The sequence below is a fragment of the Zonotrichia albicollis genome, chromosome 1, assembly GCF_047830755.1.
Source record: "Zonotrichia albicollis isolate bZonAlb1 chromosome 1, bZonAlb1.hap1, whole genome shotgun sequence".
NCBI lineage: Eukaryota > Metazoa > Chordata > Aves > Passeriformes > Passerellidae > Zonotrichia > Zonotrichia albicollis.
The window spans coordinates 147589826-147604851 of record NC_133819.1 but is presented as its reverse complement, the minus strand read 5'-3'; the positions used below and the strand labels follow the sequence as shown (position 1 = coordinate 147604851).

Below are 15026 nucleotides of genomic sequence, written 5' to 3'. Positions count from 1 at the left end.
AATCTTTTTTAAAGCTTTTGGGATAACTCCCCTCAAATTTCATTCAAGGCACCTATTTTTCAAAGATCAGATGGCTGTTAGCTAATTAGCCGTGGAATTTAATTATAGTTTAAAGTAAACTTCAATTTTATTTTCTAGAGTTTCTCGTAGCAAAGAGGAAAAGGGGCAGACCAAAAGGGTCCACTAAGAAGTTTTGTGTGGATGAAGATGTGGCAGAAAATAACCCAGTTCCAAGCAAGGAGACTCCAGCTGGGACAGAGGAAGGCCCAGAACCCCCCGAAGTCTCACCAGGCAGCCTGGAGTGCAGGAAATGCAATCGCAAATTCTCCAACACACGGCAGCTCACGAAACACATCTGCATTATTGTTCTCAATGAAGGAGAAGAAGAAGGAGATGGAGGTAAGAAAACATCTAGCAAAAATACCTGAAGCAGGTTGTGGGACAGTGTGTTCCCACCATGAGACCTGGCTTGGAATCACCAGTGCTGACTTGAAATGGAGTGGAGTTGTCTGTTGCTTGTAACACAAAAAAGCAAAACCGATCTTAGACAAGGTACTTAAACTTCTTTCAAAGTGGTCAAAATATTTATTACAGTAATGATTTTCTTACAGCTCCCTGAAATGCCTGTTTATCATAGCAACTGTTCTGTTTCTCAGAAAGTGGAGTGTAGTTTCTCAGTGAGAAGTAGTATAGGGCCTGCAGGTGAGTATCACACATAGGTGGGGAAGGATGGGCATGTACAGGTGTTTCTGTCCTGTGTCTTTGGAAACCTGAGTTCTGTTCTCTTCTTTTGATAGTGTTTGCTTTTCTGGATGGTTTCTTTCACTGTATAAAAAATAATGTCAAACTCAAACAAAGCTTTATGTGAATGATTGTCTTTGACATAGAAGAGTCCAGTGTTTAAATTTAGCTTTAAGATTGATTTGGATATATTCAACCTCTCAAATATTTAGTATAGAACAGAGCAGAATAACAAGTTATTTTCAGTTGTAAGGGACCTACAATGACCATCTTGTCCAGCAGTTCAGAGCTGACAGCAGTTACAGCTGTTGCTAAGGGCATTGTCCAGATGGTTTCTTAAACACTCATTGGCCTGGGGCATTGCACCCCAATCTGTTTAAAGAGACAACAGTGAATATTCATTCAGAATAGAGTAGTTGAAGAGATGCACAGTAATCATCTCCTCTACCTGCCTGTTTAACTTTTCCCTCAGGTCAATGTCACATGCATACAAAGCAATTACTTAATCCAAATTACCTTAACTTTGTATCAGTTTTGTTTTAATGGTAAAACTCAGGTTTTGCTTTTGTTACAGTTGCTCTGTATGATACTGTGGATTCTGCTTGTAGACAAAATTTGCCACTGATATTTTTTCCAGGTTTCTGTTACTCTTTCCAGTCTGTTCTGATTATACTCAACTAGTATGACTATTTTACTTTCACATATATTAGAGTTTAACTTCTGTGGCAAAGCTTTATTAAAACAAGCTCAAAATACATTGATAGAGCAGAGAAACTCTTGCTTTGATAAAGTGCCTCATTATATTTTAGTATGATCAGTGGTACAATTTTTCAACTACACAAAGTGACAATTACTGCAGCTGTCTCACCTCTGACATCCCAAGTGTCCAAGCCCTTTGCTGTTTGTATGTGCTAGGTCCAGTGTTGATATTTGAATTATTTTAGAATATGTCACCTTTTCTAATGTCCTTTTAAAATAAACTCTCAGGTCAAAGTATGAACTCAAATTACCTGTTTTTGACCTATTAGCTCATTAGAGCTCCTAAATCTTATCTTCATTGGTTTCTCTACAAAATACACTGCAAATTTTCCAAACTAAATAGCTCATCCTTTTCCTTCTTCATTAATAGCCTCAGTTTTGGGCAGATGAAACATTTTTTTTTATTCTCTGGTAAAAGCAAAATGGTTAAGCAAAGTCAAACAGTCAAGCAACAAATCACTTGGGGTCACCAAAACAAGCAGTTCCAATTTTTGGAAGCTTTCTGTCTTCACTGCAAACTGTGAAGGTGTTGGGGGCTGGTTTTATCCTGAAAACATAATTCTTTGGAATATATTTGTGAAATTCAGTCCTCAGCTGTCTATAGATTACTGTCCCATCAGAGGAAAACTTTTCACTTCTGGCTTTACTGTATGAACTGGTTGAGACAACTTTTCAGTTTCTGAATGTGTAGATGAAGGTAGCATGTGCATTATTATTTTCCTCTGAGATAAGGTGTGTGAATGCAGTCAGTAGCACAAAACACTGTGGAATGGGCAAGAACAATGTGTTCTCTGCCTAGGGTTCTCTATAATAGTCTCTGTAATATTCCCCATAACCTTCTGCATAATCACAGAATCACTAAGTTTGGAAAAGACATCCAAGGTCATGGAGTCCAGCTATTAACTCAGCATGACCATGTTCACCACTAAACCATGTCCCCAGGTGTCACATACTCAGCCCTTGTGAACACTTCCTGGAAGGCTGAGTCCACTGCTTCCCTGCACAGTCTGTTCTGATGTTTGATCACCTTTTCAATGAAGAGATTTTCCTAATATCCAATCTAAGCCTCCTCTGGCACAACTTGAAGCCATTTCCTCTCACCCTCTTTCTTGTTACCTGGGAGAAGAGGCCAACCCCCACCTGGCTGCAGCCTCCTGTCAGGCAGTTGCAGAGAGTGGAAAGGGTCCCCTGGATCCTCTGCTCCTGGCTGGGCACCCCCAGCTCCCTCAGCTGCTCCTCACCAGGCTTGTGCTCCAGACCCTTCCCCAGCTCTGCTGTTCTCTGGACCCTCTCCAGCCCCTCAATGTCCTTCTTGTAGTGAAAGGCCCAAACCTGAGCACAGGGTGTGAGGTGTGACCTCAGCAGTGCTGAGTACAGGGGGACAGTCCCTGCCTTGGTCCTGCTGGCCACATTAACTTTAATAATGTGCCAAGGTGCCATTTGCCTTCCTGCCCACCTGGGCACATTCTGGCTCATGTTCAGCCACTGCTGACCCACAGCTCCAGGTCCTTTTCTGCCAGGCAGTTTTCCAGCCCCTCTGCCCCTAGCCTGGAGCACAGCATGGAGCAGTTGTGACCCAAGGGCAGGACCTGGCACTTTGCCTTATGGAACCTCACACAATTGGCCTCAGTCCATTGATCCAGCCTGTCCAGATCCCTCTGCAGAGCCCTCCTGCTTTATACCAGCGCGTGAGGTGTTTTTTTGCTCTTCTGTTCTTTTCCTAATGTTTCTTTTATATTATGGTTGATTTTTCTGACTCCTGCTTACTATTAAACTTAGGTTTTCAGGTAAGTATTTAGAAATACAGACAGATCTTTCTTGTACTCTGAGTCAATTTAGAATCCATCATTTTATCAGTAATTTTTTTTTTCTTCAGTGCACTGTCACCCATGTTCTTAGAGCTGGATGGAAGATTTTATTGAAGGTCTTTGAATCTTCCTGAAATATAATACCTGCTTCTGCAGGTCAGAGACAGTTCAAAATAGATGGCTAAAATTCACAAGCAGCTTTAGCTGCAGGTTCTTCTCACTTATTCTTTGACATTTTACCTAATACATACAGGTTGTTTTTTGTTGTGGTTTTTTTGTTTTACTTTTATCCATGCATTTTCCAACTTGGAATTACTTTTCTGTTTTTTTAATGCTTCTGAGGTATTTCTATAGTTTTAAAGCTTATACCACTGCCTCATGTTTTTAATTTCTTGCTTAGCACTCTATGAGATCTGGTTAATAGCCAGATGTTTTCACTTTGCACTGTGTCTGGCTGCAATGGAGTTAATTTCTCCATAGCAGTTCATATAATGCAGTGGTTCATATTTTTGACCAAAATAATGTTTTGGCTATTGCTAAAATATGCTAAGCATGAAAATATTGAAAATATATAGTTATTCTGTGTGATATTCTCTATTCAAAGAAATCTAATATATGTTTTGAGCTGGATCTCAAATATTCATAGAGGTCTCCAAGTAATAAAATGTTCTGCTGTCTTTTATAGGTCGACAAGAAAAGTGCTGAAATCCCTAACATGACCAGCATTTAAAAGAAATAAATCACTAGAAAACTCTAGTTGGAGATAGGCTTGAAACTTCACTGAAAATGCACATGTATTGGTCAGAGGAATAGCTGGTAGATGCAGAGGGCCTCTGCTGTTCCTTGCTTCTGTAATGAGTGATCTGCACTGATCTCTGAGATCAGCGACTCACTGATGGTTCTCCTGCTCTTTCCAGAGTCACCAGGCCCTGTTGGTTACTGACATTTTCTGTGGCTCTCATTTGATCCTTTAAAGCATAATGATTGCCTTCACCTTGTGTGCCCAGTCACCAAAACAAACAAAACAAACAAAAAAAGTGTCTTTTTTTTCAAATCTGGAGGGTTGACCCTGCCTGGACTCCAGGATGCCCAGGAAGCAGCTCCTCAGCTGGACTGGAAAGAGAAAATACAATAAAAAGGTTGTGGGGAGAAATCACTCACCAGTTAACATCACAGGAAAAACAGACACAGCCTGGCCAAATTAACTTATTACCAATCAAATCAGAGCAGGGTAATGAGGAGTAAACCCAAATCTCCATCAGAGAAGCCAAACTGTATCCCCTCTGCTACCAAAACATGGCCACACAAAGCCAATACAGCACAGGATTAAAAATGTACACTGTATTTCCAATTTCTTCATGTACACGCTTAGTAAATATATTTTTTCATAGAGTGCTTATTTGCCTAAGCAGTTTGCTGATTTGCAAGCCAAATTGTGTGTACACTTATTTCTGTTTCCTTTTGGTTAAACAAAATTAGCAGTTCTGGCTAATGGTTTGGGTCTGGCTGCAAGATACAAGTGAGAACATTTAATGGCTGGGGAATGGCATTTGGGTGGACGACAGATTACAGTTCCTTCTCTGGAGTGAACCATTCAATCCTCCTGAAGTGGGAGCCTACATATATCTTACAGATGTCACTTTTGGCCTTAGTTTATAATGGTTTTGCTATCAGCTGGATTCTAATTAAAATTAATTCTTCTTGCAAGTAGAATGTCATTGTCTGCAGGAGAAACAATTGCCTGTGTTAATTTCAAATGGTCAGTTCACTTTCTTTTTCTCCAAGCTGCTCTCCTGCTGCTATAAAATATCACTTCTTAGAGACTAAAAAATAGTAATTTGAATGAACAGTAGTTTAAAAACATGTCAGTTAAGGCTGTGTATCTGTGCCTGTGAAATGTCCTACATCCAATTACAAATTCTGAGAGCGATGCCTTCAGTTAATGACTCCAGCAGAATCCTAGGACAGGTGAAGGATGCAGTTCAGTGGGACTCAGGAAGCCCTGATTAATTCAGAGCTGGCAGGAGCTCTGCTGATCACAGCTCTGACCATTCCTGGATTGTTTCAGGATTTGTTACCTTAACTTTATGTGAGTTTTGTTTTAATGGTAAAACTCAGGTTTTGCTTTTGTTACAGTTGCTCTGTATGATACTGTGGATTCTGCTTGTAGACAAAATTTGCCACTGATATTTTTTCTAGTTTTCTGTTACTCTTTCCAGTCTGTTCTGATTATACTCAACTAGTATGACTATTTTACTTTCACATATATTAGAGTTTAACTTCTGTGGCAAAGCTTTATTAAAACAAGCTCAAAATACATTGATAGAGCAGAGAAACTCTTGCTTTGATAAAGTACCTGGTTATATTTTAGTATGATCAGTGGTACAATTTTTCAACTACACAAAGTGACAATTACTGCAGCTGTCTCACCTCTGACATCCCAAGTGTCCAAGCCCTCTGCTTTTCGGGCTGCTCAGTTTTGTGTTCCTTGCACAAACACGAGCGGCATTGAAACGCCTGGTGCTGGGGAGGGCACTCTGTCCATCTGTCTGTCTGTTGGATCCAGGTGCCAGCTGACAAAGTGCTGAGCTGCTTTCTCAGCAAGGGAGGTGCAGTGAGACAGTTGGTCTAAACAAACCTGTTCAGGAGCAAGCAAAGGCTTTTAATGCCTGGAGAAACTCAGCTATTCAAGTGGCATAAACTCCATTTTCTCATAAATCATCTTCAGATCATCCTTTCTATATTCCTTTAAATGTTCCTTTATAATCCATGGTAGTTATTATACAGCAGAACTCTCCTGCTTGACATGGACAAAGCATTTATTTGACACTCTAATCCATGATCCTAATAGTGAAGGAATTTTTTCCAGGAAGGCAGCTAAATACTGATGAGATGGCCACATTCTGTAGTAAGGCTGTTTGAGCCCAGTGGTCAAAGTTGAAGCTCTTTTTCATTAAAACATACTTTTGTGTCCCTTTCAGTTCTTTCCTAAAACACACCTTCCACTTCAGGGTTTTTTTTTGGTGTACAGAGTTCAGAAACAAAGCAGCTGTCATTGAGAGTTAAGGTGTTTGTTCATTTGGTGATTTGATAGGGAGTGTTGGTTTGAAGGATTTTTAAGTCTCAGGTTACACACAGACCACAAAATCGTTCTGTTTGTAGCAAAATGTGTTGTAGATGTGTACACTCCAGCTCCTTATCAACAAATTGTTTCTGGAAGATGTTTCTGGAAGTCTGTTTCCCTCAGACAGGGTGGAATGAGGCTACTGCCATCAACAGACATCAAATTAGTGAATAAATTTTAATATTTAGGTATCAGAATTAGATCACTGTAGAAAGAGGATTTTTTTTTTTAATATCAGGTATCATGTGAGGGTGAGAATGTTCTTACAGAACCTCAGCACTAGTAGCAGATGTATGATCAGGAAATCAGTGGAGTTTTCTCACTGCTGTTTCTCACCAATCTATGTGTGGGCTTTTTTTGTGTTAACTGTGATTGCACAGCACTCAGTAGCTGCCTCACACCTTTGCTCATACTGAATGTAATCCTGTTAGGGGATGGGTGTTTTCAGCTGATATTGAGAAAGTTGAAATATTTTTTGTCATATAGGCAGTTGAGATTCAGTTTTTTGTTTGAAGTGCTTACCAGCTTTGGGTTTTGTAGTAAAATTTTTTTGTATGGCCATAACTTTTAGTGCTTAGCCTACGTGCACAAATATTCTACATGTATGAAACAGTTTCATTTTAACAAAGAAGTATTTTTATATTGCAATGCTGTATGTTGTTTTTAAGTCTTCTAAAATAGTGTTTGTGGTCTGTTTTGAAATCAGGGAGACAGTCAGCAATGTTTATTGCAATGCATGTCTTCACCTTGACCCTTGGTTGGACTGCAAGAACTGCCAAACTGATCTGCCTGACAGAGGCAAGTCAGGAAAGAGAAACAATGTGAAACATTTGTTGGCTACTGTGGTCTTAGTTGTTCACTAACATGGATAAAAAACAAGCTCAAATCTGTGGTTCTCCTCTTTTTAGCAGAATTCCAATACTCAAAAGTTAATAAAGAGTTTCATATTAAGATGAAAAGGTTTTGTTATTTGTCTTCAGCCACTTCATCATTAAACTGATTGATGGTTAGAATCCTTCTAATGGTTAAAAAGGAGAGTTTAGGAGTAAGATGCTTGGATTCCATTCATATATCTGCTAGGAACTACATGATCCTAGCAACATGGACAAAATTCCATTCCCCTCATCAGAGCTTTTATTCCAATATATGGTTCTGGATTTCTTGTAGCTAAAGCATGTTTTGTCCATAGGTATATAAAATCTTTTGGGGCTTTTTTCTAATGCTTTTCAGTTTTGCTTACTGCCCACTGAACAAAAGCAGAGTAATTAGTTAATTAATTAAGCCAGTATGTGAAGTACCCTCAGGGAAACAATTCAATAAGCAGACTACATTCTCAGGCACATGGTGTGGCTCTTGGGGACAGTCCTGGGCAGGGCCAGGAGTTGGACTTCATGATCTTTGTGGGTCCCTTCCAACTCAGTTTATTCTGTGATTCTGTGTATTCAGATTGTTTATGAGAAGACTTTCTTGTGTTGGTAGCCTAGTCCTGCTGAGAAATTTGTGATAATTCATTTTATTCTTGCTAATAAACTAACAGAGGCTGTTTAATGGGCAAAATGTGAAAATATATATTTGTTTTATAGAATCACTAAGATTGGAAAAGAACTTTAAGATAGAGTCTGACTGTTTCCTTACACCCCTGCTCAGCACACCAAAAGAAACCACTGCAGAAGCAGGTTCTGTTTGAAGGGGATTTTTCTTTATCTTCAAATATCCCTTTCAAGTATTGCAGAAAAATATCAGTGTTAGAACTGCTTTTAGTATAAATGAATAATTTACAACTATATTAAGGAGTTAAATGGGGACATTATGAAATTCTTTATACCTATAAAGCAGCAATATTTTTCAAAATCATAGAAGTCCACAGAGAAGAACCTAGTTGAGAAGAGGCGTAGATCAAGGAATTTTTGTAATGCAATTGGAAAAATCATTAGTAGGTGTTGAAAAGCTGGGGGCTCTCTATGCAGAGGAGCTGGAAGCTGGGCAGAGAATCATGGCTGGCTGTGTTTGAATTCAGTTTGCTTTTTCATTGTTCCTCATTCTGGAGACTCTAAATATGAATTCCAGGCTTACAGTTTACTACCAGTTGTCAGCATACAGATTTCTGTCTCAGGATTGCCTGAGAAAGCTAAACTTTTTCCTGCACACCTTGTTTCCTTCTGGTTCTGTGTCTAGTAAAGAAATTTTGGTTTATGCAGGTTATGTGATCACCCTTACCCATGCTGCTTTAGCTTCTGCTTGTGCCCTTCATTTCTGTAAGGACCACCCAGGACACTTCAAACCTTTGTTCCATTAGAGTCAGGCCACAGAGACAGTCTTTGTTTCAGTCTCAGCTGAGTATTTACAAAATATTTCTGGAATTAGAACAGCTGCTTCCATGTTGTATATGTTTTCACTCCTTCTGCTGTTTGCATGACAAGTCTGGACACACTGCAGCTTTGCTCTTACCGGTTTTTTATTTATATTTTGTTTTCCTATTTCATTATGGCAACTACAGCATATTTTATGTATACATGGAATTACTCACTCTGGAGATTGAATCAACTGATGTAGATTGAGAGAGGAAAAAAAGAAAAATTCACTGGGTTTATTTATAATTCTCTTCCATTAGTTTTTTCTTTCCTTGTTTATGGCCTCTGGAACATTTGCATAATGCCTGCCTGGATTTGCTGACTGTTTTTTCTTGTTTGCATCTTCTACCACTTCATCTAAGAAATTTTATTTGTATAAACTTAAGAGTTCTCTGGTTCTTTATCTATACTACTAATTATTTATCTATAGAGACACTTGTTTTCTGTTTTGTTTTTTTTTTTTTTACTTTTATTATTTAGAATTTTAGTAAAGGAATTCCTCATTTGCTTTAAAAAAGAAATCAGCTGATTACTGGCTATTCATTGTTATCTCAGAAGAGTGTTTTGTATACAGCTGTTGTGTGGCTTTCTAGTTAACAGGTTGAAAACTTATCCTATTTAAGAGGTTGAAGACATTCTGAACAGCAACAGGGAATGATTTGGAAGTGCAGGCCTTCAAAATGTGGAGTTACATGTCAGGGTTAGGTTGAACCAAAGAATTATTTAACTCTAATTATTTTTGAATCCACACTAAAAAAGAAAATTATGTTTCTGGCTGTTGACTTACAATACCAGAAGTGGAAGAAGAGATTGTCAAATCTCTAATCCAATGAGATTGTCAAAAGACTTACCCTTAAATAAGATGGATAATGAAGCCTGTACTGGAAAAACTAATGCTAAAATTGTCAGAACAATTAAATATGGAAAAGGGAAAAATAAATTGTTCATTAATTGCAAAATCATGAGACCTTCGACAAAGTTTGTAGCATTTTCACAGAAATCCACAATAATGTGAATGAATTTAGACACACATGTTTCTGAGAGTTCATTTTTTAAATTTTGATTTTTTTTCTCTTTTATTTTCTTTGTTTGTATAAGTCTCATACTAGTTTTATTAAATAGAGGGGAAAAAGTTCCCCTTTAGAGATCGTGCAGCACATCTTGTTTTGATAACATCTTTCTTTCTACTGTAGCATGAATTTTCTCCCCATTTGTTCTTTCAGTGTTAAGAACTGTTACCTGCATTGCTTTTGTACATAGTTACCTTCTTTTTGGTGTTTGCTCTTTAGGTAATGATTCTGACGTTGACCTTCACAGGAAGGAAGATGAGCGAGAAAAAACTCCCAAGAGGCCCAGAGCTCAGAAAACAGAGAAAACAGCTTCAACTAAGGAGACTGAGCAGGTTACAGGAGCTAAAAATCCTATTATAAGTGTGGTTTTGACAGCCCATGAAACTATTCCAGGTAATCAAAATCACCAATTATATAATTTTTTTTAAATTATGCTGACACTGTATAAAGCATTCACTGGTCTAAGACAAAATTGCTTAGAATATTTAGTGTATGAAAAATATTTTGCATTGTTTGATTATCTTGATAGAGTGTCCACATCTGGCAGCTACATAATTGGAGAACTTCAGTCACATTTCTGCATAGGTACAAGAAATGCTGGACCTGGCTGTAGTTAACCTCAGTTACTGCATTGACATCAGTTATGTTTAGTCTGTGAATAGTTTTAAAGAAGAAAATGCTAAAACACTGACCAGAGAACAGAAAAGTGCATATATGTTTGAAAATCAAGTTCTGCATAATGATTAGAGGATTCAAACAATTTAGTTGAACCTAGATTTGCATTTGACTGTTTATATAAACTATTACCTGGTTATAAGCCATTAACCATTCTGACTGACTGTTAGAATCCCTTTTTTGTAGTTTTGTGCATTATTTTCAGCTTTGTAGTTTTATTTTCTCCTTTTCCTTGTTTCTAATATTTCTGAGCATTTGTTTTGCATATAACTGTCAGAAGAACTTTAAGGTCTTCATTTTGTTGTTGTGGGTTGGAAGCTAGCAGGATTCTCTGTGTTTTTAATATCTTTTGATATTGAGATCTGTGATATGCTGATTCAGGGACTCATGGAGGTGTAAGTAAATTAACACCTTCAGGTGTTAATTTATGGATATAGACAAACCTCCCTTCCTCAGGGCTTTTGGAAAGAGCCATAATTGGAGATTCCCCTCTCCTGGTGCTAAATTTTATGCACTTTGTAAGAATTTTTATCTTAGACCTTTACATTTCTGGCAAGGACTACAAGAATTTCCAAGAGGGCAAGGAAAGACATGGTGGATAATGCAATCAAAGACCCATTTCCTCACAAAACTGCTCTAAAAAGGCAAATGAAATAATAGTAAATATAGATAATGAAACAAATGTATGAAGCATGTGATGCAGGAGAAGAATGTAAATCTAGTGGATGTTGTTGCCTTAATTACTACCTAGTAAAATTTTTCTTTGTAAAACCAAAATTTTGGGCTTTCTTGCACATATGCTTTTTGAGATACTCAAACTAGTAAAACAACTTAAACTTTGGAGGAACTTGGGCATAGTACATCAAACATTCAGAAGGCTTTAATGAACCAAAGGGATTTAGGGTCAAGTATGAAGCTGCAGCAGTTTTTTAAGATCCTCTCATCTCTTTGACTGACAATTAATAATCTTGTTACATTCAAGTTCCCAGCTAAATTATGTGTAGTAAAAAAGTCAGTACTCTTCAAAAAGTTATAAATTGCCACCCAACTTTTCAGAATTTGGAAATTCTAGAAGAAACTGTATAAGTGATTAAAGATTCAATAGAAAAATATTTAATGCAATTATCATATAATTTATTTTTCATTGATTTTCCTTCTATTTTTTCCCCATTAATTTCCACAATCTAACTATATCTTAATGTCACCAGCAATTCTTAGACAGTTCCCCTTGCTCACTAATACTTAAATGTCTGGAGATTTTAATAAAGGTCTTTCACATTCTTTTTCATAGCAATTTTTCTGGAGATTTATCTTGTGCTGAAGAGATAAGTTACTGCTGTAGACTGCTGTTAAAGAATATAAATAGTTAAAACAGTTCTCCCATCTCTTCTGCTTTCTTTGTACTAGACCATCTGTAAAGTTAAGTTGAAAATAAAGTTTAAAGTTCCTTAAACACTATCTAAACTTAATCCCTTCTCTGCAAGCATTAACAATCTGTACCCACCTGTTACCTAGTTTTGAGGGTGCATGGAAATATCCCTTTTTGTGTCCACTACAGTAAAATTCTGTTGGAAAATTTCAGATGACAATTAGAAAAATAGAGAAGGCTTTAAGAATTAGCTGTATTTTATTCCCAGTACTAAGGAACTGCTTAGACTGTATTTTTCTCCTCTTAAATAAATGATTCTTTTAGAACTATTACATTGACACTTTGCTGTAACTTTGCTAAGCACTAATGAGGTTTGGGACAATGCTTTGTATCATTCAGATTATGACTAAATGGATGTTTTCAAAATCCCTTTGAACAAAGAGGATCAGTCAGTTTTTAACTTCCCAGAGAGGACATTTGGGCAACTTTGATTTTCCCTGGTGCTCCTCTTCTGCAATGTTTTCTTGGGAGGCATATGAAAGGTAATAGATTTAGAGCTGTAGAAATCTGAGAGCTGGCATTAACTCACAGAGTAAATACAATTTGAATAAAAGTTGTAGTTTCTTTTTTTAGTGTAGGCCTTGAAGTTCCTTGATAGGCTCGAAAGCTGAGAATGGGCAAAGCTCCTGCAGGGCAACGCCAAGCACAGGGTCCTGCCCCTGGATGTGGAGGGATAGGATAAGGGGAAACAGCTTCAAACTGAAAAAGGGCAGTTTTAGATTAGGTTGTAGGAAGAATTTCTTCACTGTGAGGGTGATGAGGCCTGGAAAAGTTTGCTCAGAGAATTTGTGGATGCCCCATCCCTGGAAGTGTTCAAGGCCAACTTGGATGGGGCTGTGAGCAGTCTGGTGTAGTGGAAGGTGGCTCCACTCACAGCAGGCAGGTTGGAATTTGGTGACCTTTGAGGTCCCTTCCTACCCAAACCTCTCCATGGTTTTATAACTGGAGGGATGTGGAGACCTTCAAGAGAAGGAGTGCTGAGTTCCTGAGCACACCAAGGCATCAGATCAAACACAGGACAATTTTTTGTAAGCATCACAACTAAGAGAGGGAATAAGTACAATTATATACACTTCTGAAAATTGTTTTGAATGACAGACACTTTTTTTGAAGTGGGTTTTTAAGAACAAGAGAATAAATTTGTCCAAATATTCCATCTTCTTGGTTTTTAATGTCTTTTGTTTCCCATGTTTAAATTCCATAAATTACCAAGGTGTCAAAAACCAATTTATCATTCATGCTCAGTTAGTTTGATTCAGGAGAGATGTGAACATTTAAATTACTGTTTTATGTAAATTCTGTAATATTTTAAAGACTCAGCTTGTTACTTGGAGATTAGTTTTAAGTTCCTTTGAAAATGGTAAATGGTAGATTATTGTTTTGTTTATTGCTTTTCAAGAAATACAAAAACAGCATGAAGTATTCAGTTTCTTGAGAATAATTATTTTTTGTTTTCTAAAGGAATTGGATTTTTTTTCAACTACAAATTCTTAATACAACACTGAGAAGGCTTTTCTCTCTCTGATTTCCACTGTCCATAAAAGTCCACCTGAGTTCTCATGCCACTGTGTGAAAGGATTCTATCTGTAATCTATGAACACTTAATTCCTTCTTCCATTGAAATTTTTGGGCAGTGGGGAAGAAGTGGAAGAATATCATTTTGCTTACTGTTTTGGGACTGATTTAGTTTAACTGATGGAAGTCTTTTTAACTGATAGCAGTGTTTTTTGTTTAAGATAATTTCTGTTCTATAGCTCATGGAATGATGGTTGTGGGTTTATGACACATCTGAATGGATTTAACTTCAGACAAAATGATCCTCCTGGGGAAAGAAAAAGGACTGGGACTGCCCCTTTTCAAAGTATTTTGGTCAGTAAATACAGACTGCTGTCACAAGCAAGTGCTGTTCTCCAGCTCCAGCTTTTTGTCCTTTGAATCATTGTGCCTGTTGATGCACTTCTGTAGTGAATCACACTAGAAAATTAATAATGTATTTGCAGAAGGAGAGATTTTAGGCAGATCCCCTCTCTAACCCTATTAATGAACTCCTGTGCTGGTACTTTTCAGGCATCACCAACATGTAGTTGAATGGAGGGCCAGAGTGTTATGGATACGAACGAGGCCAAACTTTCTCCAGAGAAAGAGTTTTTCATTTATTAAAATAGCTACAAGGAACGGAGTGCCCAGGATAAGCCCAGGCGCCCACACAGCGAGCCAAAAACGAAAACAGTGCGCTCACCCCAAGTGCACCGGGTTCTCCCAAACAACAAATATCCCAAAAGAAGAACCCTGACCCAAACAAACTCCCCACATTTATAGTCCCCCTCGAGTCCAGGATTGGTGCATTTTGGATCCTCATGATGATTGGTCCATTTCCAGGCTTCTCATTGGTCTTTACTGCTGTTCATTCTGGACCAATCGTTTCTGCAGGGCTTTGAATGATTGGTCAGGTGTTTCATCCAATCTCTCTTCAACCTTGCCTTGCCCCATCAGACCCCTGCTTCACCAAACCCTGGGCCCTTCTAGCACATTCTAATAAGCCCTCCCTCCTTTAACATAATACAAATAATATAACATAATTAATACAATATAATTGAACTATATCCTATTTTAACTTAACTTTTACCTATAACAACTCCCCCCTCTAAAACTTTGATTGGGCTTTAGCCCGCATCAACCTCTTGACAGTTATTCAATTACTCTCTTGACCAGTCTTAATCAGTTTGTTAACATGTTTCCTCTTCAGTCATGTATAGTTGTCTCAATGTCTGGTAAATCTGTTTCATAAGCCACATGACTTACTTCTCCTTTAATTGATTTCCTTTCTGATCCATTTTTCTTTCATAGGGCATTCCCCCAACAATTTCTGTTTAAAAATTCCTTATGTTTTCGAATTGCCAATACACTCTGCTGTTCTCTATACAGGTGGTTAATGATAAAAAGTTGATACAATTGGGGCTCGGATTCGAGTGTGTTCTGAGGACGGCTGTCCGAGACTCTCCTGCATACAGAGGATGATAGCACTTTTCACACAGTTGTATCTCCCCTTATTCATGCTGATAAGTAGGA

The 15026-nt window shown here is 37.8% G+C and overlaps 1 protein-coding gene across 2 annotated transcripts in view; it reads left to right on the top strand.

Moving 5' to 3' along the window:
• ZFAT (zinc finger and AT-hook domain containing) overlaps positions 1 to 15026 on the top strand; it is an 87616-nt gene that overhangs the window by 17073 nt on the left and 55517 nt on the right. For both annotated transcript variants that reach the window (XM_074557373.1, XM_074557376.1), the window contains exons 3-4: positions 139 to 399; positions 10073 to 10246. In XM_074557373.1, the coding sequence (XP_074413474.1) occupies positions 139 to 399; positions 10073 to 10246 (435 nt within the window). The remainder of the gene's footprint in view (positions 1 to 138; positions 400 to 10072; positions 10247 to 15026) is intronic.